Source organism: Canis lupus, chromosome 3 (assembly GCF_048164855.1).
Source record: "Canis lupus baileyi chromosome 3, mCanLup2.hap1, whole genome shotgun sequence".
NCBI lineage: Eukaryota > Metazoa > Chordata > Mammalia > Carnivora > Canidae > Canis > Canis lupus.
Genome location: NC_132840.1, coordinates 28,831,261 through 28,856,096, shown reverse-complemented (window position 1 = coordinate 28,856,096; position 24,836 = coordinate 28,831,261). Strand labels below are relative to the sequence as shown.

Genomic DNA, 24,836 nt, shown 5'->3' with positions numbered 1-24,836 from the left:
AAGATTTTATTTATTTATTCATGAGAGACTGGCAGAGACACAGGCTCCCTGTGGGGAACCTAATGCCTGACTTGATCCCAGGACGCTGGGATCACGACCTGAGCTGAAGGCAGACACTCAACCTCTGAGCCTTCCAGGTGCCCCACGCCCAGCCTTTCTTTTTGGGGAATTCGGATGGTAATGGGGGTTGGGGCTTTAATTATTTAGAAGCCTAGTAGGCGCGTTTCACTTCATTAAACTCAGGCGCAGCACCAAGAGGCCGTCCCTGACTCACCCAAGCTCTGGGGCTCTGAGAGGTCAGTGACTTGGCCTAGGGACCCCAACCAGCCAGGGGCCGGCCTGGGATTCCGCGCCAGCCCCCACGCTCTCTCCAGCACCCGCTGTCTGCAGAGAGGCGGTCGCTGCTCCCTGGCGCCCCGGATTGGCCGAGGACTAAATGGGGACCCGCTGACCCACTCGCGTCCCAGCTCCAGTCCGCAGGGAGAGAGCTGGCCCAGCCAGGGTGCCTCCGCACCCCTGGAGAGCCCGGAGTCTGGGTCGTCGGGTCCCGCCCCGTGCGGCGCTCCTGCGGCTCCGGGATCCCGGCTCCATCATCCCGGGCGGGGGCCAGTCCGAGCCTCGAACCCACGCCCCGTTCTTTCCAGCCCGGCCTTCGGCTCTGCGGCCGGATCCCTAGCTGGGCGCAGCGGCCGGCCTGGGAAGGGTGGGCAGGACACCACGCCCGGGCAATGCTGCGGCCCCGCACGGAAGGGGTGTCGCCTGCAGGTCACCCAGAGGACACCAGGACGGGAATTCCTGGGGTGGGAGTGAGGCGAGGAAGGCGAAGTGGAAATTGGAGAGGCTAGGCGTTGGATAGACCGGGACGCATTGCCGGGTCCTGCGGCCCGACCTCGAGGACCACCGAGGGGGTGCGGAGAGGAGGGGAGCGCGCACAGGACCCCTCCGCTCGCCCCCTGCCCCTTCTCCCTGCTCTGGACGCTCCAGACCCCAGCCCGGGCCTAGCTGCTTCCCGCTCCACGATCGCTGCACGCCCCGTCGGATCCAGGTAGAGAAGAGGGAGCCGCGCGCAGGCGGAGGAGGACTGGGTGGCCGGGCGCTGGCGGGCTCCGCAGCGGGTCCCCGCACCGGGCACGTCCGCCGCCTTCCTGAGCTCTCCCAGAAGATGTCGGGCGCTATCTTCGCGCCCCTGGACGGCCTGGGTGCCCTGGACGCCGCGAGCGGCCACCCGCTGGTGTGCCCGCTGTGCCACGCACAGTTCGAGTGTCCGTGCCTGCTGGACTGCTTCCACGACTTTTGCGCCGGCTGCCTGCGCGGCCGCGCCACCGACGGTCGTCTCGCCTGCCCGCTGTGCCAGTGAGTGCCTCAAAGCCCCAACGGACACCCCACCCTACCCCGGGAGATTGGCTCCGTGGGGCTGGGGAACAGGTGCAGGGCCGGCAAGGCTCTGACTCCCAGCTGCACCTGGCCCGCTCCCCTCAGCACTAGAATGCACGGGATCCCACCCATTATACAGAGCAGGCTCTCGGAGGTCCACAGTGACTGGCCAAAGGCCCTCCATAGAAAGCCAGGAGGCAAGAGGGAGGCTAGAACCCGGATCCTGTCAGGTCGCAATGCTGGTGCAGTACAGGTGCAGTACAGGATAGCAGCACAGCAGTTATAATGCTCCCAGAAATTCACTTCAGGGATCCCTTGAGTCTTAGGTCAACATAAGCAGGTTATGTTGGCTCAAGTTACAAGTGGTGTCCTTATATTTGTGCAATGCAGTGAGGGGCTGCTGGTGGGGGGGTTACCTTTGACATCCCAGGCTGCCAACCCCAAAGCCCCCAGGATTCACCCAGGACTGGGCAGAGGGAAGGACAGAGTCAGAGTGAGTACTAGCTGAGCTATTTATAGCAGATGCCCCACCCTATTTTTAGTTCCAGCCTGGAATGTGGGGGGTGGGAATGGTGATAGGGAGCCATTGGGAAGGGGCATCTGGATCTTGGCTGCAGCTTCTCCACAGACACCAGACGGCGGTGAAGGGCCCCAGCGGGCTCCCTCCGGTGGATCGGCTGCTGCAGTTCCTGGTGGCCAGCTCAGGGGATGGCACGGAGGTGGTGCACTGTGCCAACTGTGACCTGGAGTGCACTAAGCAGGCAGGGATGGCTGGGGGTGGGCTGGAACAAGGGGGCCAGGTTTGACAATCCTGATGCTCCCAGTGTGTGCCCAACATGTCCTTAGACAGTTGTCTGTCAGTGGATTCTCCAAAACCTAAAGCACCCTGCATCCCAAATGTGGGCCCCATTTTACAGGTGGGGTGACTGAGGTCCAGAATAAGTGACTTGAAACACTAGCCAGATAGTGGCAGAGTTTAAAGTCATTCAATTACTGGTCCCCAACCCAGGGTGGTATTGAGGCCTGGCACAGGGAGGGGAGTCCAGTGCTCTGGCTTGAGCCTGTCCTTGAGGGCCTCTGCTACCTGGGTAGCTATCCGCAGCTACCTGCAGCCCAAGGGGAAGGGAGGACAATGTGCTGTTGGGAAGGGGTGTTCCTGCCCACCCCTTGAGTCTATAAAAGACTAAGGAGCAGAGGCCAGGCTTCCAGACTCTGACCTGTGGAAGCCAGATTCGGTATCCCAAGTCTCAGGGGGACAGTGTTGCAGGAGCAAACGCTCGGAGTGTGCTGGGCAAGTGCTGGGATGAGTGAGATCTAACAGGAGAGAAACAACCAGCAGGAGGTTAGGGGCTGAAGGTAGGGAGAATAGGGGAGGAAATGGCCTTGAATGCCAAAGTAAGGAAATGGGGTCTGTGGTCTCATAACCACTGCTGGGGTCAAAGTCACAGCTGCGGTCCAAGACCTGGAACCCCCCCCCCCCCCCCCCCCCCCCCCCCGCCCTCGCCTAGGGAAGGGAAACAATAGACCCTCATTCCCTTTTCTCTCCCAGCCATGTGTGACTCCACGTGGCCGGGGTGGCCACTTTCATCTGGCCACTATTGAGGGTGCCAAGGAGGGCTTGGAAAGCCTTCAAGCAAGAAAGTTTGTTGTAGGTGAACTGTTTAGGTCCCCACCCCTTCCCTGTCTCTTCTCATCTGTAAACGGGGTATATTAGAGCGTGGGGATCGCAGGAGAGGGCCACCTGTAGCCGTGCCTGCCCCAGGCTGAGACTGCTTGGTGCGGGCTCAGGCTCCCCAGCAGCCCGAGGGCAGGCTGAGGCCGCGCTCGGTCCTCCTCCTTAGGATGCGGAGACCACGTACTTCTGCAACACGTGTGGGCAGCCACTGTGCGCGCGCTGCCGCGAGGAGACGCACCAGGCACGCATGTTCGCGCGCCATGACATCGTGGCCCTGGGCCAGCGCAGCCGCGACGTGCTCCAGAAGTGCAGTGAGTGCGGCGTGCCCGTGGGGGCCTGCGGGGGCCTGCGGGGGCCTGACTGTGGCGGGCCTGCCGGAGCCCTCACTGGCGCTCCCGCCGCAGCGCTGCACGCGGAGCCCTACATCATGTTCTCCACCGACAAGAAGTCGCTGCTGTGCATCCGCTGCTTCCGGGACATGCAGGGGTGGGTAGAGGGCGCGGGAGGCAAGGGGGCTCTAGGGCGGCCGTGAGCTGGGCTCACACGCGGGCTCCCCGCAGGGAGAGCCGGGCGCACTGCGTGGACCTCGAGTCAGCATACGTGCAGGGCTGCGAGCGGCTGGAGCAGGCGGTGCTGGTGAGCGCGAGCGCGGGGTACCCAGTGCGCCGGGGGCCCGGGATGTGCGCGCCTGCCTGGCTGAGGTCGCCTTGTTGCCAGGCCGTGAAGGCCCTGCAGACCGCCACGCGGGAGGCCATCGCGCTGCTGCAGGCCATGGTAGAGGAGGTGCGGCGCAGTGCAGCCGAGGAGGAGGCCGCCATCCATGCCCTATTCGGCAGCATGCAGGTGAGGGTAGTGGGGACTGGACCCCACGGGCTGAGCATCCTCATCAGCCATGACCTGGTACCCACAACCCTCCCCCCCCAACCTGGCCTTGTGGGGTTCACTGTGTAGCAGGGTAGCAGGCACAGAACTACTTCCAGGGGTTACTTGGGCACAGTGGCCAGATGAGTTCCACCCCTAGGTGGTGCTAGTGGGGAGGGGTGGGAGGCTTCCCCCAGGAGGTGACATTTCAGGTGAGGGCACCAGGGCTCTCAGGTGGTGGGATGCAGGAAGGGAAAGCTAGGAGGCCAAAGACGGCGGCGGCCAGAGACAGAGACACAGCCAGCCCCTGTGCAGCTAGGACCCAGGAGTGGGTGAGAGTGCTGGGAGGCAGTGGGTGCATGCCCAGTCAGAAGCCCGCTGTCCCTCTCAGGACAAACTGGCAGAGAAGAAAATGCTGTTGCTGCAGGCTGTGCAGAGGTGAGTGGTGATGGGGTTTCCACCCCTGTGCCTTGGCTCTATACGCCTACCTCACTGCCTGGACCTGGGCAGACCCTGCCCCACCCTGGGGAGCGAGACCTCTGGGTGAGGATGGCAGGGTGACTCAGGATGCAGGGAAGTGGTGATGGAGAAGGATGGACAAAGGTGGTGGGGAGATGGAACTTCTGGCTTCTGAGGTCCCCACTATGTGGGGGTGAGCAGCACTCCCCTGGGAGATGAGGCTGCCTGCCCCCCACTCCTCCCACCCCCAGCCAATATGAAGAGAAGGACAAGGCCTTCAAGGACCAGCTCTCCCATCTGGCCACTCTACTGCCCACACTGCAAGTAAGGGGAACCAGGGATACAGGGCTGGGCACCCCAGCTGGGAGGCCTCCCTCCCCTGGCCAGGTACTGAGTGGTGTCCCTCCCACAGGTCCACCTGGTCATCTGCTCTTCCTTCCTCAGTTTGGCCAGTAAGGCTGAGTTCCTGGACCTGGGCTATGTGAGTCCCCCTAGCTCTTGAGGGGTCTCCCCCCTTCCCACCAGAAGCCCACCCTGCACACTCAAGACTGCCACCTCAGGGCTTGGCAGCCTGCCACTTGGCTGGACCAGGGCTCTCTGCACTTACCTTCCCCTCCTCCATGCCATCATCTGCAAACCATTTGGGGGGCAGCTGTGTCCCTTTTAAAAGGACAGCGAAGGGCAGCCCCGGTGGCACAGCGGTTTAGCGCTGCTGCAGCCCGGGGTGTGATCCTGGAGACCTGGGATCGGGTCCCATGTTGGGCTCCCTGCACGGAGCCTGCTTCTCCCTCTGCCTGTGTCTCTGCCTCTCTCTCTCTCTCTCTCTCTCTCAATAAATAAATAAATCATAAAATAAAATAAAATAAAGCGAAGCCTGAAAAGGAGCATGAGCTTCTACTCCCCCAAAGTGTGGAGTGTCTACTGGAGTCCAGCCACCCCCAACTTTCCTCTGGGGTTTGGGGCTGGGGTGGTGTGGGGTTCTGGGATGGTCCCAGGGAAGGGCTGGAGCCCCCAGTGCACAGCAGGTAAAGTGCCAAAGACAGCCTTGCCCGCAGGGCCCTGGGCCTCACTGTTGCCCCCCACCCCCCACTCCTACACTGGCCTGAGCATCCTCCTCCTGCTGCAGGAGCTGATGGAGAGGCTGCAGGGCATTGTCACCCGTCCCCAGCACCTCCGGCCAGCACAGAATAGCAAGGTACAGGGGCAGTGCAAGGGATGGGCTTGGGGGGTGAGTGGGCTTGAGAGGTGGGTGGGCTTGAGGGGTGGGTGGGCGGCAGCCAAAACAGCCACCTCACCACCTGCTCCTGTCGCCCAGATCACCAGTGACTACCGCGCTGAGTTTGCACGCTGCCTGGAGCCACTGCTGCTGCTGGGGCCTCACCAGGTGACAGGTGCTGGGAGCAGCACCAACATGTGAGCAGCTGGGGTGCCCTCCCTGCCATAAGAATGAGGTGTGGGGTGGCACCAGGTACCCCTCGCAGCAGGGACAGGCTGCTTGCCACCCTCCCCAAAGACTGGAAGTCCCTTAGGGACCTGACGCAGAGCCTGGTTAGGAGAGGATGGGAAGGACCTGGGTGCTGTCCCCAGTGGCCACTGCAGTCTCCACCACCAGGCTGCAGCATATAGAGACTGAAGGGGTGGCTTGGGATAAGGAATAATCCGGGCCCCAGTCTGGAGAGCCAGAGACACTGGAGGACTTCAGAGAAATGCCTGAGCTGGATGTATGTGCCAGGGACCCCAGGGCCCCAGTCAAGGGAGACAGGGCGTCAGGCCAAATGTCCAAAGTCCCACATGTGAGTGAACAGTTTACTCTCCAGCCAGGATTCTTGTCCATACACTGACATGTCCCTGGGGAGTTTTTAAAATACCACGCTGACATCCTTGGTCTCGGTGGGCCTTGCAGAGAGGCGTCTTTAGAGCTCCTGGGTGGTTGTGGTGTGCAGTCCAGGGGGAAGAGGCTGAGACCCTGGAGGAGACCCCCCCCCCCACCGCATTCACAGTAGCTCTCTCCTCAGGCTAGCAGCAGGCTCAGGCTCCAAGGTGTTGATGGTGCCCAGCCGCCCTTCCCCAGTGGGAAAGACATTGGGGTCGCTGGTCCAAAAGCCCACACTGCACCGGTCCATCAGCACCAAGGTGCTGCTGGCAGAGGGGGAGGACACAGCCTTCACAGAGCACTGCCGCCACTATGAGGGCTCCTACCGGGTGAGTGGGGCCAAAGACCTGCAGGCTGGGAAAGGCCCTGTCCCCCTCTTCCTCTCACCAAAGTGCAGTGGCCGAATCTTTCCTGGCCACTTGGCCCCCATGGTGAACACAGCCTTGCAGGAACCACAGGGGCTCACCAGGTCTCTGTGCACAGCGCCTGCAGGCAGAGATACAGAACCTGAAGGACCAGGTACAAGAGTTGCACCGGGGCCTCACCAAGCACCACTCACTCATCAAGGCCGAGATCATGGGAGACATCCTGCACAGGTCCCTGCAGGTGGACGCACAGATTGCCTCAGAGTATGCGGCCCTGGAGGGGATGAGAGCAGTCTTTCAGGAGGTAAGCCCCTCTGCCCAGGCACTGAACACCACTGCAGCCCTGCCTGTCCACTTATACATGGGCTACCCGCAGACAGGAAAGGGGTAGAGGAAGAGGACCGTCGCCTGGTCCACCAGAAGACACTGGTGTGGCAGGCTCTGGATCCTGGGTCTCTGTTTCCTAGAACCGGGTGAACTAGCTCGGGGTGCCCTATGGCTCTGAGACGCTAGAGGACAGAAATGCCACCAATGGAAATTCCAACTCATGGCCATCTGTAACGTTCAACTCACTTTCTCTTTCAGATTTGGGAGGAATCCTACCAGCGGGTGGCTAACGAACAGGAGATTTACGAAGGTCCTAGGAAACTGCTGCTGGGTGCACCCCTGTCCTGGAGCTAACCCACAAGCTGGCGGGGCAGGAAGTCAGTTACCCACTAACCAGATACAAGCTCCTGTGCTCTTCCCCATAGTCTTTGACTTTGCCCCACAATTACTAATGCCCCAAAATGATGCACGTGAGGTAAGCAGGATGCCTTCACAAGTCTTAGGTTGCTCTTTAAGAGGCAATTGCTGGGATCCCTGGGTGGTGCAGCGGTTTAGCGCCTGCCTTTGGCCCAGGGTGTGATCCTGGAGACCCGGGATCGAATCCCACGTCGGGCTCCCGGTGCATGGAGCCTGCTTCTCCTTCTGCCTGTGTCTCTGCCTCCCTCTCTCTCTCTCTGTGACTATCATTTAAAAAAAAAAAAAAGAGGCAATTGCTGAAGTAGTTGGGATATTTCAGTGGTGCCCAGCTTGACAGTAAAAACCTGAAGCCAGTAAGACAAGACCAAATGCTCTGGCCTTGGCCCCCACAGCCCAGCTCCATGACCTTCTCCAGCTGAAGCAAGAGAATGCATATCTGACCACCTTCACCAAGCAGATCACACCCTACGTCCGCTCCATTGCCAAGGTGAAGGAGCGGCTGGAGCCAAGGTGAGACCAGGGGGTGTATGCAGGGGACCTAAGATGCTTCAGAATGTGTGTGGGAAAGGAGCCACACATCCAGAAGAGCTCTTTTCAGGACGTCCGTGGGTCAGGTGATGAGGGTTTACTCAGGGCCTCCGGGCAGATCAGGTTCTAGACATCTCCAAAAACACAGAATGAGTGGGCTGCCTGGGTTTCTGCTTCTAGGTACAAAATCGCCCACCATTAGCCCTCAGGTATAGGTCAAAGCAAAAGATAGTTCTCTGGGGTGTAATAAGGGCCCTCATAAGGGCCCTCAGAAGATCTGGGCAGCAGGACAGAAGAGAGAGCAGAGGTTCCTCACTACATGGTTAAGCCAAGTCTAGACAAGGCTAGGCTCTTAGCACTGTACTTGGGCATCAGAAAGTGTTACAGTGGCAGAAGGATGTTGGTGGCAGGTTCTCAGCGTGCCTGGCTCCAGGGTGAGCTAGTTGCCCTGTTGGTCGGGTGCACAGCCCTCAGCCTGAGCTCTTCCTCTGCCACCCTTTGGGGGACTCCCATTTGCCTCGCTCCTGCCTGCGACCTGTTTCCTATAACCCACATTTCCTCTTTCATGGCTTGGTGTAGTCCATCACCCCCACCATAGCTCTTTGAACTAGGGGCCACAGGAGGTCTATATTTTGGACAGCACCAGTCTGAAACGTCTTTATTCTGCCTTCACACTTGACTGATAGTTTTGCTGGGTATCGGATTCTAGATTGAAATTCTAGATTGGAAATTACTCTTTTTTTGACAGCATGGTTGTATTATTTTCTAGCCTCCTAGGCTGCCTTTGAGAAGTTTGAAGGTGTTCTGATTCCTCATCCTTGTGACAAGACCTAGTTATTCTTTCTAGAAGCTTGTGGAATTTCCTCTGCTCCCAGGGTTTTTTTTTTTTTTTAAGATCTTATTTATTTATTAATGAGAGACACACACACAGAGAGAGAGAGAGGCAGGCAGAGACATAGGCAGAGGGAGAAGCAAGCTCCATGCAGGGAGCCCGACGTGGGACTCGATCCCGGGACCATGGGATCACACCCTGAGCCGAAGGCAGATGCTCAACCGCTGAGCCACCCAGGCGTCCCTGCTCCCAGGGTTCTGAAACTTCCCACTGGTGAGGGTCTACTTCCATCCACTAGACAGGACTGGACTGGTGGGTCCTTTTAGTTTGGAAGTTCATGTCCTTTAGTTTTGACACATGTCTTTTTGAACCAGTGAGTTGATTTCATTTTTGCTTTTTCTGAATGCTCATGACTGGAGATTGGCTTTTCTGGGTTGGCCCTCTGATTTGCCTTCCAGTGTTTTCTCCTCTTTCTCTCTGCTGTACTTTCTGTGAGATGTCCTTATTCTTCCAACCCTTCTACTGGGTTAAATTTTTTTTTTTTTTTTTTTTTTTTTTTTACTGAGTTAATTTTTGAAGAACGTTTCCAAGAGCTGTTTTTAAATTTTCATTGCTTTCCATTTCCAAGGGCTCCTGTTTTCTTTTTCTTTTTTTTTTTTTTTTAAGATTTTATTTATTGGGCAGCCCGGGTGGCTCAGCGGCTTAGCGCTGCCTTCAGCCCAGGGCGTGATCCTGGAGTCCCGGGATCGAGTCCCACGTTGGGCTCCCTGAATGGAGCCTGCTTCTCCCTCTGCCCATGTCTCTGCCTCTCTTTCTCTCTCTGTGTGCTTCTCATTAATAAATAAATAAAATCTTTTAAAAATTATTTATTTATTTATTCATGAGAGACACAGAGAGGCAGAGATGCTGGCAGAGGGAGAAGCAGGCTCCATGCAGGGAGCCCAATGTGGGACTCAATCCCAGGATTCCAGGATCATACTCTGGGCCAAAGGGAGGGGTTCAACCACTGAGCTACCCAGGGATCTCAAGAGCTCGTTTTCTACCTTGGACTTTTTTCATAGCCTTCTGCTGTTCATGGCCATGGTTACCCCTCAGAGGCTAATAGGTGTGTGTTGTTTCTTTCTCCCTTGTCAGCTTCTTCCAAGTTGTTGTTTGGTTTTCTATCTTCCATGCTAAAGGCTTTTCTCAGGTCTTTGATTAGGAGCAGGGGTGGAGGAGGGCAGGAGCAGACTGATGCTCAGAGCACATCAGTGGCACTTCAATGCAGGGGATTGGGGTGGGCAGGGCTTTCTTGTGTTTCCCTAGTCTCCTTCCTGAAGGCCACCATGGGGGGCATTTGCAGGCACACCGGTTTTTCTGCAGTTCTCACCCGTGTGGCACCTCCCAGAGGCTAACCCTTTGTGGGCTGCAGGGTAGGGGAGCGGCAGTTGCTCCAAGGTAGGGGTCTTGTCACCCCACCCCCAACTTGTGTCCTGGCCTCCCTGTTGCAGAGGCGAGGGGGCTGCCAGCTGCTGGGTCCCCTAGGATTCGGTGGTGTGAACCAAGTTGGGCCTCGGCTGGTCCCGATGTCCATTCTGAACTCAGCTTTCTCATGTCTACTGAGGTAGTTAACCGCTGTCCGCGTGCCCTCCAGCTTCCAAAATTTTGGTGTTATCCTTTTCTGTTCTCAATCTGGAGTTTTCTTCCCATTGTTTTGGCCTTTTTACTAGAATTGTAGTAAGTTTGAGGAAGAAGGGAGATTAAAGTGTGTGCAATTACATGTTCGTCCAGAACTGCTGAGCCACCCTTCAAGTGACTCTCCTGGCACATGTGCAGAGAGAGGTTAGACTCGGCATAGCTCCTGCACCGTTGTGATGCAATCCTGGTCTATCCAGGCCTGGTTGCAATGTTGTCTCCTCACCTGGCATTCAAAGTCGTCACCTGGCATTCATACTCCACATACTATGCAATTCCATTTATAAAACCTCAAAACTGGATAGAACAAGTGATTGTCCCCAGGGGCCTCTGGGTGGAGGTGACATTCTGCGTGCTGCCTACTCAGCTTGTTCAGGCTGTGCACATGTACCAAGCCTCATTCTTTTTTTGTTTGTGCACATTTTCTTCTGGTGCTCTGCTTCGGTGAGAAGCTACTTCACATAACATGCTCCTGCCCACCTGTCTCTGGGGAGGGACATGGCGCCTTTGGTCAGTGTTGGCAAAGGGAAAGCTCAGGCTACAGCCCCGCTCCTGGAGGTTTGGAGGGTGGTGGGAGGCTGCCTGCGTCCCTTCCCAGGACACCAGGTGTCTGGCATTGTTGCCTCTCCTTTCTCCTCTTCCATCTCTTCCCCCAGCCTGCTCCCACAGTGCTGTCATCAGCAACCGCTGGCTGCAACTTGGTCTCTCAGCAGCGCCTCTGAGCAGGGTCTGGCTGCTGACCTCACCATGCTCCTCTCTTGCTTCCGAGGCAGCCCATGCTTGTTTCCCTCCTGCCACTCAGGCTGTCCCTTCTTAGACTGCCTGGCTGCTCTGCCATCTCTGCTCGGTGCCCAAGTATCAGCTTTCCCCAGGGCCCAGTCCTAGGGCCTCTGCTCATCCCACACCCTATGCTTAAGGGACTTCATCCAGAGGCACCTGGGTGGCTCAGTGGTTGAGCATCTGCCTTTGGCTCGGGTCCTGATCCCCGAGTCCTGCATGAGGTTCCCCACAGGGAGCCTGCTTCTCCCTCTGCCTGTGTCTCTGCTTCTGTGTCTTTCATGAATAAATTTAAAAATCTTAAAAAAACAAAACCAATACAAAATAGAAGTCTCCCAACTTTAAAATCCCACTGTGACAATCTCAAAGCCCTCCCCAGCACAGGCCCTCCTGAGCTCCAGGCTCCTAGCTGCCCCTTCCTGGGGGTCTCCACTTGGGACACATCATAGGTACCTCAGATCCCCCAATGGCATCACATCACCCATCGTAGATGGCCAAGTGAGAAGACCAAGGGACTTCTGATTCCTTTCCTCACTCCGTTTCCAACCAACCCCCAGGTCCTACTGACACAACAGTCTCAGCCCAGTGTTGTCCCCATGGCAGCCCCAGGCCAGGCCACCAGCACTGACCTTCTTTCGCCCCTCTAGGGTGTTCCATGGCCAGCAATCTTCTTAAAGCCTAAAATTCCCATTACTCCAGGTCCTGACAGCCCTTCTGGGACCCTCCTTGTCCACCTTCAACCAGCCCCTCACCACCCCAGTCATAATGGTCTTCCAGTTCCCCAGAAGTCAGACCATTTCCCCCTTCCTAGCCTCTGCCTGGAATGTTCTTGCTTCAGACTGTCCCAGGGATCCTTGTCACAGGTCTCCACTCCTGCCATTTCCTGCTGCCTGGCCCTGTAATGATTTCTTCCCAACCTCAGCAGGTCTTCCTGACCACAACATAGCTGTCATGAGAGCAGTGCCGGTTCTCAGTCAATATCTAAGGATCCAAACCCTAGGCAGGCCCTGGATTGTCTCTTTCAGTTTGGTCCTGACTAAAGAGGGAGCTAAAGGACAGGCAGTGGCCCACTCTGCTGCCTTCAAGCCTCCTGAGAACTGTTCCTCTCACACAGGTTTCAGGTGCCAGCGGACGAGCAGTTGGGGTACCTACAAAACATGCATGATGACAGCACCAACGGTGAGACTCAGGCCAGGTAAGGCAAGTCTCTCCAGTCCAAGTGGTAAGTGATTCAATCTCAGGGACAAACATGGGGCACAGAGACAGGCCCCAGGTTTTCCCATTTGGCCCAGGCTTGCCGATGACCAGCTCTACGGCCTTGGCTGGGTCTGTTTGTCAAAAACGGGGCCAGAGAGGTTCCCAACCTGGACAGTGTATTCAGAGATGACAGATGTGACCTGCATTCTAGAATTATAAATGGCCCTGGCTGCTGCCTGTAGCACGCACAACACTGAGGGCTGCAAGCACAGCAGACTGGCCTCACATGCACTTACACGAAGTGACTCAGATTCACTTAAATGAGAAAAAGTGACTGAGGCTCATCTCTCGATGTGAGAGCATCACTATTCACTGGAGACACGGTGTTTGCCAAAATACTTGCCAGAGGGAAAAAATAATGCGCAGGGAACAGATACATCGCTGTCATAGGCTGCTCTCTTAGTATTTTGCTCTCAGTGAAGTGTGCTCGTCACAGGGGAGAAGAGGACTGCAGAAAATCAGAGCTGGCAGGTCCTGGAGGGCCTGGAGCAGTCTGCTGCTCTAGAGAGGCTGGAGACAGAACAGAAACTAGTCTCACTCTCCCTGCCACCACGTTCTGCTCAGATGCTCCAGGGCTGTCAGTTCAAACCTGTTGTCACCACAAGGCACTGAGAAGGCCTGAACTGCTTGCTGATATTTTGGTAACTAAAAACCATTAGAAATGAGAGAAGAATGCTTTAGGAGATGATAAGGTTCTGGTTCACCCACTGGTGCCTTCCAGAAAGGCTTAGCATTCCACAAACCTCAGCCTCAGTGGATGTCAGCGCTGGCATAGGGGGGTGGCGAGCAGAACTCATGTCAAGTGTTCTTTAGGAATGACCTGGTGAGTGTCACAGAGAAGAGAGAGAAAATACCAGAACCCAGAGGGAACAGCAGGACTCTGAACAGCCTCACAGAAGAGCCTCCACTCAAGAATAAAGATCCTCATAGACCCAGGCAGAAAAATGGGGGTGATGTCCCCACACGGAGAGAGCACCCGACTTAGCAAATGGGACTGGTCCTGAGGGTTGGGCATTTTACAGCATGCACATCAAGACTGGAATGTTTAAGAAAAAGTTGTTCCCATCATGAAATAAAGGGTAATCACTAATCAGCAGAAAAATCCAGAGTCTGATGGGTCCTAATTTCAGATTCTTTGGCTAAGTGAGCTAAGCTTCACTCTTCCCTGCGTTCACATTGCACAAAGCCTTGGTCCTCATCATGGACACTGGGGACGACCAGTCCACGTGGAAAATGTGAAAAAAGTGAACATCCAGTGCAAGTCCTTCACCACTCTGGCACCTCTGTAACGTCTGTGTGCGGGTGCACCTGTCTAAACTTTAGATAACAAGACTACAATACTGTGTGGCACCTGCTCCACCTCAAATGAATTCAGGGTGTCCTGAACCATGGCCCTGCTGGCAAGTTCTACCCAGTAATCTAAGCACTGACTCAGCAAAAATGAAAAACCATTGCTCCAGTTTTCTCCTTTCAGGCAAGTACTGAGTTCACCAAGTGAAGGAGAAGAGGCTGGCGGCATGTGTGGCAGGAGATGGTCGCGACAACTTCTCCACAACTTTTCCCTGCTTTTCCAGACGACTGTCACTCTCTTGTGTTCACCTTCTATTGAAAGTAAAGGACAATCCAGAAGTGACTTTCCCACTCCTGCACAGTGCTGCTTCTATCAGGTGCAACTTCAGGTGCTTAAAAAGGAAAATTAACCCAGATGACCTATAATTTAAAGTTTTGGAGGTAAAATGCCCACACAGTCACATTTTAAGCAGATATCCAGCTTGATTCGGTAGTTCCAACAGTGAATGGCTTCCATACGCCAGGTCGGCCCACAATGAATACATGAAAACATCACATCAATACCCAACACCTCTGCACCTGCTGTTCTGGAGCATTGGCATTCTCATTCAAGAGCATCACAAACCCACAGGAGCCTAAAGGGCAGGAGGAACCTGTCTAAGGAACTGGTTAGAGATTAGAATTCAGAATGGAGTTGAGTGGGCCAAAATACCAAACCAAACCAAAATACATCTGGTTTTGTGCTGTAGGTACCAGACATTTCTTAGCCAGAGGTGACATGATCTTAGTTTCTATATCCCAGACAATCACACTATGGTTCATAGTGAAATCAAGTACAGTTTTATTTAAGAATTGGAAAGAATATTCAGTATCTGTGAAAGAAAATCCAATTTAAAATATTTAAATAAACATTTCTGCATGTAAAAAGAAGAGTAGAATAATTACTCCATTAAATTACTCTCCTAGCTACGGGACGGCTTCCTCTAGAGCAAGCGCTTGGGATCACCCTGAAGGCTGGCCCTCCAAGCCCAGGGCAACGCGTCAAGCTCTCACAGCAGGGCACAGAGAGCAAGCCTCTCCCACCAACCTCATCAAGTCACTATAGAAGCGAGATACGGTGGGAGAGCACGAGTATCTAAGGCAGTAAGAAAGTGCAGAGAAGGGACAGTGGTTTACTGTACCTACTACAGAGGGACTGCTACCAGATGAGCTTGAGCTACGGCCAACCCTCCGGAGCCTAAGCTATTAACACATGTATTGATTTAGGAATATTTTCCTATCATGTCAATCACTCAGAGTGTTAAATAAATGGAAAGGATTAATAATAAAGTGTAGTCTTTAGGCTCAAGAAGCAGTTCCTACAAATGATGAAGGGACAGTGGGGTATGCTGCCTTTTGCTTTCAGCCAAGCTCACCCTACTCACTACCCCTTTTCTGTAAACTGCTATTCTCAGCCAGTCTGCAAAGCTTCATAGAATGTTTCATTTTACGCTGCTTCAAAGTAGCTTTGCTCTGTGCATTGCCTTTTTTCCATTTAAGAATCTCCACTTTAAAACCCACAATGGAAAAAGTAAGTCATCTCTTGACAGTTTCTTAATTTGAGGGAACTGGTGATATGGCCTTTACCCAAAAAGCTTTTGGGAATACCCAAAAACCCTGTACTTCATTAACCTGATTCTCTGCTGTGTACACTGTCATTGCTAAATTTACAAAGTTAAAAATAATCTGGAAATGTCAGTACTAGATGAAAGTCAATCACTTGCCAAGTCCTGCCCCTATGTAGTTCATCTTTTCTCCCTAAGTAACTGCTGACTTCTGTCCTGGGTATACAAGTCAGGGTGGGAGTGTCTCCCTACTCTGGCCCAGGGGATTGCTCTTACAGACCAGGTGGTAAATGGCAGCATCTCACTACAAAACACCAGGCCTACCTTCTGAGCTCAAGGGCCTGGCAAGAAGGTGGGTTTCGTGAACTCCAGCAGGTAGACAAAGTTGAGATCACCAAATGCCAACATCTTCCAACTTTCTGTCCATAGAGCCAGGGGCCATCATTAGCTGCTCTCCATCTATTAAAGATAACTTCACAGCATCCCCCTGGGAATGAAAGCTGGATCCAATCCTGCTATATGCAGCACAGAACTTTCCCTCCAGGAGCTGGGGGTGGCTGCTGAAACCCCAGCCACGCCCTCCTCCATTCTGTAATCCTGATGAGTGGAGTTTACTTTGCTAAGTGTGGTCTGGAGAACAAATCAGAACTGATTCAACTGAAGTTCCCAGAGTAAGTGCATGTGGACGTCCCACTGGGGAGTGTTCGTGTCAGTGGGACCCGTTGCTGAGAGCTCCAGCAGTGGCCTTGGCCGGCCTGGGTGTGAGGCCCTCTCAAGGGCCAATGGTAGGGTCCACTCACACCAGAAGAGTGTCATTCCAGTTATCAACAAACCCGTAAACCTCTTTGGTATATATAATAACGAAAAAATTCATTAGGCCATGAAATCTAGAAATCAATAATATTTCTGAGTTGGTAACATGCTCTTTTGAACACACATTTCCAGGGTCTGGTACAGCTAACCAGGGTCCATGTCTGTGCAATCTCACACAGTACAGATTCCATTTATGCCATCTCTCTTATCTATGTATTAAAAAGGTTTGACGTTGTTCTTCTAAGTTTTCACAACACCCCTATGAGGTAGGTGGTATTGACCCCATTCTACGGATGGGGAGTCTAGGCACGGAAAGGTTAAGTGGCTCCTTGAAGCCGCTGGGTGCGTGCAGCGTGGCAGCTAGGCAGCACTGCAGCCAGGGGCGGCCGCTGCCTTCATGCGCGGGCTTCGTTCGCGCCACCTCGAACTGCAGGAAGGATTTCACGTGGAGACCAAGGCCCTCTCTTGTCCAGGATTCACAAGGGTCTTAAAGCTGATGTGTTTAAAGCCAACCATTCTCCCCAGACTTGAAAAAAATACTGACTAAATCTCATTTGGGATCACTTGCTCTATTTAAGACTTTTGTGAGCTGTCTTGCTTGAATTGTGTATAGATGCTTGAACCCCTTTGGAAAAGACAGTCTGAAATGGCATTAGTGTTGGTGGAATTTTGAGAACAGAACATAGAAGTCAATACTTAATAGATTTCAATTGAAACACAAAAATATAAGCTATGATGCGATGAGACTAAAATCCCAAATAAATGGAGAACAGTACTTCCCAAAGTTTAACAATGCCTTACACAGAGCGGTGTGCAGTTAGCATTTCTTGGATAAAAGAAAAACGACACATCTCTGACAAGCGTGCCACTGATACCAGCCCCTCCTGGGAGAAGAGCAGGAGCCGAGATCCCAGAGAAAGCCACAGGGGCCCACAGTATCCCTGGCGTGGGTGCCCTTGTGAACACAAAGCCACTCAGCCAAATTGCCTGGTGGTGTCCATGCTGCCTTTCTGCCAAACAAAAGTTGGGGCCAAAACACCGAATCCCCTTTGAATTTATACTGCTATTTATAAAAAATAGATATGTCAATACGATTAAATATATTAAGAGCCAAAGTGCCTTATAAAGAATTATTTTTAAAACTGTATAGATGCTCATGCACTTAAGCACAGAAATAAGGAGGTCGAAGCTGTGCTGTTTGTGTTTTTCAGTTAAGGATTTTGAATGTATTTCTAACACTAAGCACTGCTGCCCACATACCCCTTCCTGCCAAAGAAGCCTTACTCAACGTAATGAGTCCACCTCTCTTCAGGGGTCTTGGTTACACTAAATACCTCGTGGGGGTTGGTGCGTGGCCTGGGTTCTCACCAGGGCCCTTCTGGAGGGGCACTGTAGAGTATTGCTGTTATTTGCTCCTTGTCCATCTTTGATCTATGTCCTACCTTGATTCAGCCCAAGAACAGATTGCTCTAGGGTGTGGGGTCTTTTGGTCCTAAGGCCTTCTGACCATTTGGTCTTGAGTGATATTCCAGAAGAGTAATTGGTGACATAGAAAATGGTTCAGAGACTCCATTCGGCAGAGTGGCTGACCGGAGGCAGCGTGGGCCCGGGCTACGTGCAGAGTGGAGGCCCCTCGGCCCAGCCTGGCCCGCTCCTGCAGTGTTATAGTTCCACCTTGACCCCTTTTATAAAAGGCAGGCCTGTGGGCACCCGCTTCTTATATTCCAGGTACTCCTCTCCAAAAAAGTGAATTAATGAGATCTCCTCTTCTTCCGTTCGATCTCGGAAGAATCGCCACACTGTCAGAGCATAGCCAACGCCACAGATGGGATTACACAGCATCACCTGGCGGGGGACACGAAGTTGATCAGGGTCAGAGTGTCCCGACACTGAGAACTCCAGCAGCACCTGCTGCTCCTGAATATCCACAGAGGATTTCCTGCCAAGGGCCCAGGGACTCTTAAAATCCTATTGGGGTCTTTGCTATCTGAGGCCATTCGCTAAAACCTTACTACTATCTTCACAAACAAACTAAACATTCATCACGGTAGCTTCTTTTCTTTCTTTCTTTCTCTCTCTCTCTTTCTTTCTCTATTCTTTTTTAGAAATTTTAATTTTTTATTCATGAGAGACAGAGAGAGGCAGAGACATAGGCAAAGGGAGTGGCAGACTCCATGAGGGGAGCCCAATGTGAGACTTGATCCCAGGACCCGAGGATCATGCCCTGAGCCAAAGGGAGACGCTCAACCATTGAGCCACCCAGGCACCCCTCGGTAGCTTTTTTCAGACACTATTCTGTTGTTCCTCTTATGTGAGACAGATCTAAAAAAAATTAAAAGATCAACTTCTTGGATTTCAGTCCTCAGGGTGGTGACAGCAACTCCTGCCCCCACCCCAGGGGCTCCTAGCCTGCCCCTTCCTGTTCTATGCACGCCACCCTCACCTCTCAACTGCCTTGTCCCCTGCCCCTGGCCCCCCCGGCCTAGCCCTGTACCACATACACTGCTACCATGAAATCACTTTTCTTCAAACCATTCCCCTGCCCAAACCCAGAAAAGCAGTGCCCTGGCCACTTCCTCCAGTCCCCTTCCACTGGACTGTACCTACTTTTGACTACCTCTCTCTCACATCTTTACTTCTGTGGTTTTCTTACTTTGAGAACATCCTCCCCACTGATCCACTGCCAAATAGTCCCTCCAGGCCAAAAACATCTTCCAGCTCTCAGGAATTTCTGTGCTGTGTGGGAAACCCAACACTCCACTCCTGCCCACTCTGATGGACCCCCACGGACACGTATCTTCCACAAGTGGGCAACTTTCACCCAGAAAGCCAGGCACATGTCCTTGACTTCTTATTCCTATCACTGCTTACTAGGTACTTAACTGTATTTCAAGCATAAGCTAAGCCCTTTACAATGAATAAGCTCTCAGGGTGAACCTCTGAGGCACTGCCCTCCTCACTTAATGTGTGTGGGCAGAGGCCAAGCAGTCAACGTGAGAGCCAGACTGGCTCTGTCAGTGATGCTGGAGCTTGTGCCGTCACAGCCAGCACACATGTGCGGCTTCTCGACATATCCTATAGCGGGATTTCCCAAATGCAGCCTATTCCTGAGCCCTGAAATCCATTCAGTGCATCATAAATAGCATTACAAGTAACAAGATAGAATAAGTATTTTGTACATGACAAGTATTATCCTGGGAAAGACCTGTTCCATATTTATACACATGTGTACTAGGTCACAGGCACAGAGACCTATGGTCACAGAGCACTTCTGTATGTGGGTAGCATCTATGGTAAATGACATGATTCAACTACAATCAACTTATTCCCAGGGAATATGATTGTTGATGCAGGAGAATCCTAAAGTTTCAGAAACACAAGTATTAAAGTAAATCCTGTGCAGTATCCTGCTCCTTCTATACCATCGGGGGTCAGTAGAGAGTCCCCAACAGATCATGCATTGCCAATGGAATGCTTGGGAAAATCCAGACTGGATTTTCCCAAAGAGATGAGGAGTTTCCTAAACTCTGGTCACATTCTCTGGTCTTTCTAGGACCAAAAGAATGTATTCAAGAGCCAATGGGCAGGAAACAAGGCTCGGTCTCTAAACTGAGATAGAACAAGCCTCTGTAGCTCATATTAAATCTAATCCATGACCTTGGCCTCATCAATACCAGCTTCTAATGAAAATCAGAATCCCCTTGAGCAGCAGAAGGCTTTCTCTCCTCAAAGCACCCACTGAAGTGCTCCTGATCGAACTTAAAGAAGCAGGGAAAGGGTACTGCAGATGGGGGTCACAGCACCTAGAATTGTCAGGAGTTTACAAATTTAGAACATCCAGATTTTAGGTACATAGTAAAAAAACATTAAGGGCTACATCAGTTCTTCTGCATTTTATTTTGTTCTCACTTGAAACATGGCAGGTGGCTCATGCACCTATTTAAAGGAGACCAACAACATAACATAATAAATCCACTGAAATCCACTGAACTGTACATTTTGAAATGGTGAATTTTATGTTATGTGAATTGTCAAGTTTTAAGAAAAGTAAAAAAGATTAAAGGCAACCACTGTCATTTCTGATACTGTACCTGGGTTCCAATACTCCAGTAAAACCACCCAACATACGAAGGATGCCGGAACCAAGCGTACACGCCACTTGTCACCAGAGTGTGGGTTTCTGATTTTTCATTCTGCACCACGTGGTTGAAATTGGAGCCAGCTGTGAACATCGCTGCTTTCCTCAGACATTCTCCAAAGACCACCATCAGCAGCCCCATGGCACTGAGCCAGGTGATCTGCTTCAGTTCTGGAGGAGAGACATGTGACAAACAGGAAGTGAAGACATGGGACTGTGGAGCTCCCCCTGTGGATGCTTAAGAATTAGCCTATTTTTCCAAGGCGAGCAACATTAGGAAACATGCTAGTGGGCAATTAGCATTTGTCATCACATTAAAATTTAATTATAAGCAAAACACATTCCCCTAAGTTGTGCTGTTCATCTGTTTAAAGTGCCAACAACCCAATTAGAGCTTCATGGCAAAGACCTGATGGGCTCCCCATCCGTGTCCTTCTGCCACATGCCCCCCTCCTTTCCTTGGGGACAAGGACAGCTAAGTGAAGCAAAGAAGGATCTAGTGTTTCCCACCCTGGCCCTTTACTGAATCCTGGGAACCACATATATTTTACTTAATTTGCTGCAGAAAGTTCAATTTGAGAGGTTTTCACTAATAAAATCTTCACGTGAAAAAGTCTCAAGTCACAGAAAATGAGCAGATGCAGTTGGCTGACTGTAAAATTAGGATTATGGCTATCCCAGGTTGGGACTTCATATCAGACAATGCAGTATGTTATGGAAGGCTTAAGGCAACATGTCCTCCATTCAAAATCCAGAAGTGGAATTCACAAGCTCTGCTTGTCCTTTATAAAGAGCTTAGTGAGGACAGAGATCTGGGGAAAATCGCTCCAGGAGATTATACCTGAGAGGTGAACCCATGTCACTGCCCTCAGGCCTGCACAAAAACCACCCTTCTCCCTTCCAGAGGGGAGAACAGACACACTGACCTGGCCAAAAGATATTTTCCAGTGTGAACTCTATCCAAGAAGAAAGAGCAGCTACTGTATACTCCAGACTGTGATTCAGGAGAAAGGAATCCAAGGATAGACTTTTGGGATTATTGACTGCTGTGACTAAGTATTCAGAATAATGGAATAGTGACAAGGAGCACATATACCTATTAAAAAACAAAAAGAAAGAAAGGTAAGTGGGGGGCAAGGGAATCAGGTCAGTCATAAGTCAATGTACAGACTTGGGTTCAGCAGAACTGTCTGTGAATTCTACGGAATTCTCTGAATTCTGCTTATAATTAATTCAACGGGAGGAGCTCCTGTTGTCGCCTGAGAGTGGACATCAGGCATCCACACGTAGAATGTAACAGGCCAAACAAATATTGGTGGGAAGGCATTATGAACCCTTCCGTCCTTTAAAAATGATACTACACACAATAAAAATACAGAAGTGGGACATAATCAAAACAAATCAGCGACGTCTGTGGAATACAAAAATTCAACAAAACAAGTAATTCCAGCAAAGAAGGATTAGACGGCTCAGAGTATTGATCACAGGAGATAAAGCTTTTTACCTTGAAGCCACTGGTTCATATCCAGGTGAGGGACTAGAAGGCTCAAAGGCCTGAAATCATAGCGTAGGGGAAAAATCCTACACTGGCCGTGGGGGATGCACTAGATGTGACCTAATAGAAATTAGAGATGGAAAAGGCCTGTGAAGATGAGCCAGAGCCTTGCCCCTTCCTGTCACCTCTTCTGGGAAGGGCTCGCCACAGTACTGATGAGGGCACTGACGGGGAAGGCGCCAGGGAGACCTGTCTGTGCCTGCAACAGAAGCAACCAATGGGCACAAGTTCTAGGTGGAAGTTAGAGACCGGATAGGATCCTAAACAGGTTTCGGCCAAAGAGGAGACACAGGGATGAGGAAATACCAGTCCTGACCCTCTGATCCTTCCACCCCTGCCTCAAAACCATTGTTCCCAAAGTCCTTCTTACCAGCCAAAGTGATTCCAAGAAGACTGGCTGAAACTTAGCAACATGCCGCAGCCGAACACAAAGCCGAGGAAACAAGCTCGGATGGCTATCTGGAACAGACCAAGAAAGCTCAGTCACCTACCTGGCTGTTCCCTGAGCACACACCCTACTCCTTAGGAAACAGGCAGAGCTGGCGGGCTCGGAGATTAACAGGGCAAAGCAGGGGTGCCGGCGTTCAGATCCCGCAGCCACCCCGCTCTGGCTGTGTGGCCATGGGCACGTTACCCGGCCTCTCTGGACCTCCGGCCGGCCTACATACAGAACGCAGCTACCTTTTAGGATTGCTGCGAGGAGCGCCCACGTAAAGCACTTAAGAGTGAGTGCCTTGTAAGTTCCGGTTGCCATTACTCTTATTGCTGTCACTAGTCAGGGCCAGCCGTGGGCAAACCGCATGAACCTTCGGCCGGATTCTCCCCGGACCACGCTGCGAATGTGGTCGGGGCAAGCGGGCCTCTGCGCCCGGCCCCCTCCAGGAAGGTGCGGGGGCATCCGACCTGAGCCTCGGCAGCAGGTAAGTCCCCACACCTTCGATTACATAAAGGAGCTCGTGGGCCCGCTCCCTCCGCACCCCACGCGCCTCTGCCGCAGCTGCGGGGCCGCGCCGACTGCAATTTCCCACCCACTCTGCCGGAGCCGGGCGCGCCGGGGTCCCTGCCGCCGCCGCAGCTCAGCGAGCAAGCGCACGCCCCGGGGAGGCGGCCCAGCTCCCCGCCCAGCTCCCCCGAGGGGACGGGGCCCCGCGCCCAACCCGCCCGGCCCGGCCCGGCCCGGCCCGGCCCGGCCCGCCTCCGCCCGGCCGCACCTGGTAGCGCGGTGGCCGGTAGAGCAGCAGCAGCAGCGCGTTGAGTCCGGCCACGTAGAGCGCCAGCCCCGTGCGGCCCTGCAGGCCGGCGCGCGTGAGCAGCGGCAGCGCGAGCACCGAGGCGCCCAGCAGGAAGGTGGCCAGGCTGAGGCGCGCCTCGGAGCCCGGCGGAGCCCGCGCCGCGCAGCCCGCCATGGCGCCGGGCGGCCGACTAGCTGGCGACGGCGCCGGCTGTAGCCCGGGGAAACCCGCCCGCCGCGCCTGCGCACTGCGCCGCCGCCGCCGCCGGCCGGGAAGCGCCGCTGCCGGCAGCCGCGCGCCTCCCGCGAGCTCTCGCGATATCGCCGCGCCGCGCGGCCGGCGCTCGGCTTTGGCGGGAGCGGCCCCGCCCCGCCGGCCCCCGGGAGCCCTCTCCCTGCCCTCCCCCGCCCCCCGGGACCCCCTGACCCAGGCCTAGCGGCAAACGGCCGGCGCGGGCGCGGGCGCGGGCGCCGGCCACCCGGGTCCCGGGCCGAGGGGCGCACGCGGGCGTCTGCCAGGAGGCAGCCCCAGCCTGCGGAGGGACCCCGCCCTCGGCCGGCCCCGCGCGGCCCCCAGCCCAGCGGACGCCCCCGGGCGCGCAAGGCAGGAGCGGGGCGGCCCGCGGGGTGCCCGGGCTGCCCCCCGCGCGCGGATGACCGAGGGGGAACGTTGGCCAATGGTGAGGAGCTCAGCCTGCACCACGGCTTTCCAAAGGCAGAATGCGAAACTTTTTTTTTTTTTTTTTTTTTTTTTTTTTTCAGAATGCGAAACTTTACCGGGCGGTCTTGCGAAAGCAAACGCGCGAGCCTGGGGAAAAGACGGAGATAGAAGCCACAGTTTTCTTTTTTTGTTTTTTGTTTTTTTTTTTAACAGCGGTCATCTCCAGGTGATAGAACCCGGGTGACTTTCATTTTCCACATTGCGCACGGTCAACACACATTTACTTTTTTATTATTTTTATTTTATCTTATTTTAATTTATGATAGACCTAGAAGGAGAGAGAGAGAGGCAGAGACACAGGCAGAGGGAGAAGCAGGCTCCATGCCGGGAGCCCGACGCGGGACTCGATCCCGGGACTCCAGGATCACACCTTGGGCCAAAGGCAGGCGCCAAACCGCTGACCCACCCAGGGATCCCCCACATTTACTTTTTTTTTTTTTTTTAAATTTATGATAGTCACAGAGAGAGAAAGAGAGAGAGGCAGAGACATAGGCAGAGGGAGAAGCAGGCTCCATGCACCGGGAGCCTGATGTGGGATTCGATCCCGGGTCTCCAGGATCCTGCCCTGGGCCAAAGGCAGGCGCCCAACCGCTGCGCCACCCAGGGATCCCCACATTTACTTTTTAAATCAGACACTGTTCTTGTTTTGAAAGGGTTCCTGTTCTCACCCGGGAGAGCTCACAGAGGGATGAGGAGGAGAAAGGCAAGTAAGCAAGTGAGTGCAGTAAACTGTGGGTGGGGTAGAAGTGGGACCCGAGCCCAGTCTGAATGGAGAGGAGAGAGAGGGATCCAAGGTTAGGAGGCAGCATGGAAGAGAGGCTGGAGCTAGGTCTTGGGGCACTCAGCCTTCTGCTGAAAATGAGAGCAAGGGCATCTATGGAGAGGGAGGGAGCGCGGGCACCAAGTTTGCAGACTCAAGAGGCAGGAGAAAGGAAGCCGGGAGTTGGGATAGGGGACAGGCCCCGGGAGAGGCTGGAGCCCAGAGTAGTGGGTCAGAGAGTCCTGAGACCAAGCGGGCTGTGCACAGCAGTCAACCAAGCCTGCTTCTGAGCCTCTGGCTGCCCC

At 53.7% G+C, this 24,836-nt stretch overlaps 2 protein-coding genes across 6 annotated transcripts; one reads left to right on the top strand and one right to left on the bottom strand.

The window, feature by feature from the left end:
* RNF207 (ring finger protein 207) lies at positions 1–15,038 on the top strand. Of its 5 annotated transcripts, none has more exons than XM_072819892.1 (19): positions 1–137; positions 244–1,353; positions 2,003–2,135; positions 3,216–3,360; positions 3,454–3,535; positions 3,610–3,685; positions 3,767–3,892; positions 4,302–4,348; positions 4,621–4,693; positions 4,782–4,850; positions 5,496–5,564; positions 5,685–5,782; positions 6,385–6,571; positions 6,726–6,911; positions 7,193–7,244; positions 7,744–7,861; positions 12,277–12,357; positions 12,856–13,060; positions 13,233–13,259. In XM_072819892.1, exons 2-19 carry the CDS (start codon positions 1,163–1,165, stop codon positions 13,236–13,238), a joined length of 1,944 nt encoding a protein of 647 aa, XP_072675993.1. In that variant the 5' UTR covers positions 1–137; positions 244–1,162; the 3' UTR covers positions 13,239–13,259. The 5 variants fall into 5 exon arrangements, with proteins under 5 accessions (XP_072675993.1, XP_072675997.1, XP_072675998.1 ...); XM_072819894.1 differs by having other exon boundaries at positions 46–137; positions 219–1,353; XM_072819896.1 differs by having other exon boundaries at positions 29–1,353; positions 2,003–2,093.
* Positions 14,527–23,252, bottom strand: ICMT (isoprenylcysteine carboxyl methyltransferase). Its single transcript, XM_072819904.1, has 5 exons — positions 23,031–23,252; positions 22,190–22,278; positions 21,191–21,360; positions 20,218–20,435; positions 14,527–17,971 (listed from the first exon to the last, which is right to left on the bottom strand). Exons 1-5 carry the CDS (start codon positions 23,223–23,225, stop codon positions 17,789–17,791), a joined length of 855 nt encoding a protein of 284 aa, XP_072676005.1. The 5' UTR covers positions 23,226–23,252; the 3' UTR covers positions 14,527–17,788.
* Between the last annotated feature and the right edge of the window lie 1,584 nt (positions 23,253–24,836).